The following is a 6,634-nucleotide window of genomic DNA, read 5'->3' on the forward strand; positions in this document are numbered from 1 at the left end:
TTCAGAGGTTACCTGTCCATTGGGAAGACGCAGACATACCATCTGCTTCCTTTGGCCCACAGACCTCTCCAGGTTGAAGAAAAAGGTGGTTGGTGCATCAATGTCTCTCATGGAAGTAAAACGGGCTCTGATCAGAGCTCCCTTGGCTTTCTCCTGAAGAAAACAGTTAAGCTGTTGTTGTTTTAGGAGGGACTGTTCTATATTTCGAGCAGACACACTCTCTAACTCTCTGATCTCTCTCTCTAACTGCTCTATAGCTCTCCTAGTGTTTGCAGTGGAGTAGTCTGTATACTGTTGACAGAACACTCTAATCTGAGCCTTTCCTACCTCCCACCACTGACTCAGGGAGGGAAAAGACTCTTTCTTTGATTTCCAGTTGATCCAAAACAAATTAAAATTCTCACAGAAAATCAAATCTTGTAAAATGTTAACATTAAACTGCCAGAACGATCTAGGTTTCTCTGTGTTGGATAAAGCCAAATCCAAAGAAACTAGCTGATGATCTGTAAAACCAACAGGTTGGATGTGACAGTTCACTGCACGAGTAATAAAAGAAGAAGACATGTAAAATCTGTCTAGCCTGGCTGCACTGACGCCCCCATCTAGCATTCTCATCCAGGTGTATTGTTTAACGGAGGGATGCTTCATCCTCCACACATCCACTAAGTCAGCCTCTCTTATCACCTGTGACAGTAAATGGGACGACTGAGGATGAGGCTCCCGTCCTATTCTGTCTAACCCCTTAACGCCTATTGTCGCGAATTCGCCTCAAACCGCTTCTATTAAAAATGCAGCCGAGATCGTGCATGTGTTCCCCCAATGCCGGTTCATGTCTCTTCGATACGGACCTAGGAACGTTTTGCAAAGCACTTGTTTCTAGTAGGACCGGTCAAAGTGGGAGCTACATCCGGTCGACGAAGGCGGGCATATCCGGTTAGACGCTAATGAGTGGAGAAGGCAAATACGAATAGATACGTTCCTATTTGAGGTAAGTTATTGAAAAAAAAAATATGTTTGCTGTTTATTGTTTGTTTGTGCAGCTAACGAAGCAGAATAGAATAGTTTTGACAGATATTTCGGAAGTTATTTGAAGTTTTTCTGTGTGTCGCGAATTCGCTACATTCGGCCATATTGTCTACATTGGTTACAATCGGCTTCATATTGGCTACATTCGGCCGTATCTAAACAATACTATATTTAGCGGTAGTCATACACAATTTCTATAGGAAATACAATTCTAGTAACTTTCTATAATCCTTATAAAGTTACAATGTTGAATATAAATGCAATTTTTGCCCTTTATTTTTGCTCAGGAGAAAAAATGAACACATCCATGTTTTATGGAAAACGAACTCCTGGAGTACAAACCAGGGTTCCACCATCAGATAGTGAGGACAGTTGTCTGAGTGAGAGTGGAGACAGTGATGAGGATGAGGATTATAGACCTGCATCAGGTGATGAGAATAGTAGTAATAATGTTATAATATCAGTGTTTCCCATTCATTGCGAGACTGGCAGAAAAGTCAGTGGGAAAACGCTGAATATTGTTATAATATTGTGCAGCTTTTTGTTGTTAGCCAAATATTTGTGGATGTCACAATGAGTAGCCTACATGTTTTGTATTATGTAAATAACGATGTCTGCATTCAATAGTGGCTTTTTTTTTTTCCATTTTGCTTGACCTCAAAGTATGGAAAGCTGTTTTCAAAGAACTTTTCTGTCTTACAAGTGTACTCATAAATCATAAATAAAAATGTCTGCTCTTTTCAATAGTGACCTTTTTTTTTTTACACCAGGTGACGAAAGCAGCATCAGCAGCAGCGATGACAGTGGCAGCACTGATGGAGACTCTGATGCGGTCCCTAACAACAGTTCTGCAGCTACTGCTGCGAGAGCAGCTGCTACCACAGCAGCTGCTACAAAACAAAAAAGACAGAGGGTAGAGTGGAAGACAGCAAGAAGACAGAAAGAAGTCCCAGTTTGGCAAGACGCTCTTCCTGAGGCCGATGCAGTCAGACTGCCCATCCAATACTTCAGAGACTTTTTTGACACAGAGCTTCTAGACAGTATTGTGGAACAGAGCAATCTATACTGCACCCAAAATAATCCAAACTGTGCGCTGAAATTGGATCGTAATGAACTGGAACAGTTCATTGGCACAGTTGTTTACATGAGCATTCTGCACTTACCTCGATCCCGAATGTACTGGTCCAGTGCATGTCGACTACCACATGTGGCTGATGTGATGCCCCGTGACAGATGGGAGGCAATTAAACATTACATCCACTTCAACAACAACATGACACCAAACAACGAGGATCGACTTTTCAAAATCAGGCCACTGATTGATGCACTTCTTCCAAAATTCCAGGCTCTCCCGCAAGATCAAATGCTCTGTGTCGATGAGCAAATGGTGCCTTTCAAAGGCAAATCAAGTCTCAAGCAATATATCCCCAGCAAGCCACACAAATGGGGATATAAAATATTTGTGCTTTGTGACACAAAGGGGCTGGTGCATTCCTTTGACATCTTTGCAGGGAAATCTGACCCTCCACCAAACGGGCCAGACATTGGGGCAAGCGGAAACATCGTGCTAAAGCTTGCACAAGTCATTCAGGGTGCACTCAATCACCTGCTATATTTTGACAACTAGTTTTCCTCATTGCAGTTGTTTGTAGCTCTGGCAAACAACGGGATACCTGCCCTTGGCACAGTGCGGCAAAATCGACTCCAAGGCTGCACTTTCAGTGCGGACGGAGAAATGAAGAAGAAGGGCAGAGGGACATTCGAGGAGAAACAGGCTGTTGTGGAAAATGTGGAAGTTAGAGCTGTGAAATGGTTTGACAACAGAGGGGTGATTGTTGCCAGCACTTTTGCCAGTGCCCAGCCTGTTTCCACTGTGGAAAGATGGGACAGAAAGCAAAAGAAGAGAATGACTGTGGAATGCCCAAACATCATTAGCCTGTACAACAAGTTCATGGGTGGCGTTGATGCTCTTGATGCACTTATTGCCTATTATCGCATCCACATTAGGTCAAAGAAGTACTACCATAGGTTCTTTTTTCACTTTGTGGATATGGCCATTGTCAACAGCTGGCTGTTGTATCGGCGTGATTCTGAATCCCTGAATATCCCGAAGAAGAAGCAGAGGGATCTGCTGTCCTTCAGAACATCAGTTGCACAAGCTCTCTGCATGCAGGGCAAGGACTTGTCCAAGAAGAAGAGGGGACGCCCTTCATCAGATCTGGAAAGAGAGTTTGAGAGGAAAAGACACAGAGGCCCAGCCAAGGCCATACCAGCACAGGAAGTCCGCGCAGATGCTGTGGGTCACTGGCCAGTGGTTGAAAGTTCACGACAGCGCTGCAAACTCCCAAACTGTAGGGGACAGACTGTGATCAAGTGTTCGAAGTGCAATGTTCACTTGTGCCTGAACAAAAATAACAACTGCTTCAGAGATTTCCATCAGTGAGACACCTTAGCTGTTTTGTTCTTGTTATTGTTATTGTTTTCATTGTTATAATGAATGGTGAATGATGTCATGAGTTTTTGAATGTCTGTTTGACATGTCATGACAGCTTCATGAGTAAGACAGCTTTGTTCACTCTAAGTGTTTTCTCGTTCTCTCTCTCACACACACACACACACACACTCTCTATTACAAACAGTTCTACACGCTGTTTTTTTATTGTGGTTTTGTTGTCATTGTCATGAGTTTTGCATGTCTGTTGACATATTGTCATGAAATGAAATATATATTTATATTTAAATTATTTGTTGGCATCAATAAAATGAATTACATGCCTGATATGGGAAATGTGTTTTAATTACTATTTTATCCATTAATGCCTGTTGTCGCTAATTTGCATCATACCCCAAATTACTATTTTATCCATTAATGCCTGTTGTCGCTAATTTGCATCATACCCAAAATTATATCTATTCTATGTGCTAAATTCAAATTAATAATCTCCACTTATTTTAGCATCTGCTTGAAAGCAAAAACACATAAAATAAAATGTTTTACATAATTGCATATAAATTCAGGCGTCAAGGGGCTAAAGTGACATTAGTGCAAACGTTCCAGTCCCCCCCCCAGTATAACACACTCCCCCTGTACACTAGTGTCTAGCTTGTCTTTTAATAACTGAAACACAGATACACGTGCAGGGCCCTGATTGGGTGCATACACATTAATAAAGGTGAAACTGAACTCTAACAGTTCCACTTTCACCATCAAGGCTCTACCTGCCACTATCTCAGTGCTGGATAAAATCTTTACATTTAGAGAGGGGGAGAATAAAACAGCTACTCCAGCACTAAGGTTTGAGCCATGACTGAGTACATACTGACCCCCCCACCACATCCCCCAGTCCGTCTCATTCAGGCTATCACTGTGCGTTTCCTGCAGAAATATCAAATCTAATTTTTTCTGATTAAAGACTTCTAACACTAAAGCTCTTTTCTGTGCACTTCTACCCCCGTTCATATTCAAGGAAGCAACCCTTAAAGCCTGCATTAGAGGAAGGAGACAGAGAGAAAGAACAGACAGGTACACACAGCAGAGAGGAGACACCCGGTGTTGCATGATCATGTTGAAATTATTTAGACCTTTTCAGTTTCTTCCCTCTATTGCTTCCTGTCGTATCTTTTTTCATAGCAGTTACATGCCTCCTGAGACGATAACGTTTCTTTTCATCCAGCAGGTCTAACCCTACAACTTTCTGAAGAGTTCTCACTGTATGAAGAAACTTGTCAATGTCAGGGAAAAAATCTCTCACTTCCACTGACTTGCCAAAAGACTCGTCTAAAAAGACATTAATCTCTTCCAAAGAATATATCTCTGCGTTCTGAGAGAGACTATCTGCAACTGAACCACAGTCAGAATCCCCCTCACCGTCTGTGTCCATCTCTGTCACCTCATTATTGTCTGCAGCCTGTTGAAGCTCTTTTTTCCGCCCAGAGCCAGACGGCAGCTCCTTCTGTGTGCCAACAGCCTCTACCTGTCCGACAGCACCAGTCCTCACCTGTCCTGCTACATCATCTCTCACCCGTTTACCTGTTTCCACATTTTTTCCTCTCACACTCACCACACTCTCTACAGTCCCTGTTTCATCTCTCACGATATTCATCCCTACTTCCTCCGCAGCCACCGGGGCCCCGGCGGGTGCAGCAGCAGCCCCCGCGACACCGGGTCCCGCTGCCGCGGACCAGGCCGCCCCGGGCTCGGCCGCCACAGCGGCCCCGGCCGCCCCCGGCTCGGCTGCCCCCGGCTCGGCTGCCCCCGGCGGCCCCCGGCTCGGCTGCCCCGGCGGCCCCCGGCTCGGCTGCCCCGGCGGCCCCCGGCTCGGCGGCCCCGGGCCCAGCCGCACCCGGCGGAGCGGCGTGCCGTCTCTGTGGACATGCAACACGTTTGTGACCCGACTCCCCGCACTCAAAACACTTTACGCTCCCTGAGCTCGCATAAACCATATAAAAACCCTCTTCGTGCCTCACCCGGAAGGACACATCTAGTGTCTGAGTGGGACAATTCAGAAACATGAAAACCTGTCTCCGCAGAGAATGGACATGTTTTAACTTTTCATCCTTACACGGCAGAGCAACAGTGCGGAGACTACTGGCAAACTTACCAAAACGCTTCAGCTCCCGTTCCAGCGCCTCATTCGGGATGAACGGAGGAACGCCAGACACAGTGATCCGCGTGGACGGTGTCGCCAGCGGTGAAACTTGAATGTATTCCTCGTTTAGCATTAATCCGCTCTCGATAAGTTCCGTCACATATTTCTGGTCTTTCAAAAAGACCACGACCGCTTTGTTCATGCGGGAAGCATAGGAGATATTTACATGACCGACCTGATCCCCCACAGCCAGCAGCACCTGCTCCACTGTGCTTGCGGCCTGAGCCACCAGCCGCACTCCGTGTCTCAGAGACACCGGCGGCGCCCCGGAGGACGCCATCCCCGCCACGAGGCACGGAAAAACACTAAATTAACAAATTAACCGTACTTGCAAAGGGTACAAAAATCCCAACGAAAGATCATACAGTTAAAGAAACGATTGAAACAGAAACAAAAGAGTTAAAGTTGAAATTCCCTCTTCCCTCTTCAAACACACATCCACCACAGAAGAAGAAGAAGAAGAAGAAGAAGGCGAAGTCCCTCCCCTTCCGGGAGCCTCCATGGGACCCCGGAAGCGGAAAATTATACATTGAAGTCAATGGAGAGAGAAAAGTTATCTTTTGATCCCGTTTGAATTGTGCCACGAATGACACATATGATGTTTGTCAATCTTAAAAAATCATTTCCATGTAAAAAAAGTCACAGTTTGTCGTAAAACTGTTGAAATATAAGACTATGAAAAATACGCAACTAGAAAGACTACAAATCCCAAATGCATTCTGGGTCGCGTAAGTGATGTCATAGGCGATAATGCTCCAAGACTGGTTGCGACGACAACCAAAAACCTGGGGTTGGAGCAGCGGACACACGTGCTGAGACTGAGTAGACGGAGATAGGAGTGAACGTTGAAGTGAGTGCGAGATTGAGAGCAGCTGGTGGAATGGCTTCTCTGAGTCCTGGAGAGGAGGATATGGAAAGTGCATCTGAAGGAGGATGGAATGAAGTAAGGAAAAAGACTT

The 6,634-nt window shown here is 45.1% G+C and overlaps 1 protein-coding gene across 2 annotated transcripts in view; it reads right to left on the minus strand.

Annotated features, from left to right (window-relative positions):
- The window catches only part of LOC307036477 (uncharacterized protein), a 41,848-nt gene extending 35,521 nt beyond the window's left edge, over window positions 1-6,327 (minus strand). The window contains exon 1 of one of the 2 annotated variants that reach the window (XM_079676832.1): window positions 5,628-6,327. In XM_079676832.1, the coding sequence (XP_079532958.1) occupies window positions 5,628-5,955 (328 nt within the window). In that variant the 5' untranslated portion in view covers window positions 5,956-6,327. The remainder of the gene's footprint in view (window positions 1-5,627) is intronic. The other variant, XM_079676834.1, reaches the window with a different exon arrangement.
- Between the last annotated feature and the right edge of the window lie 307 nt (window positions 6,328-6,634).

Source organism: Notothenia rossii, assembly GCF_949606895.1.
Source record: "Notothenia rossii genome assembly, chromosome: 1".
Taxonomy (NCBI): domain Eukaryota; kingdom Metazoa; phylum Chordata; class Actinopteri; order Perciformes; family Nototheniidae; genus Notothenia; species Notothenia rossii.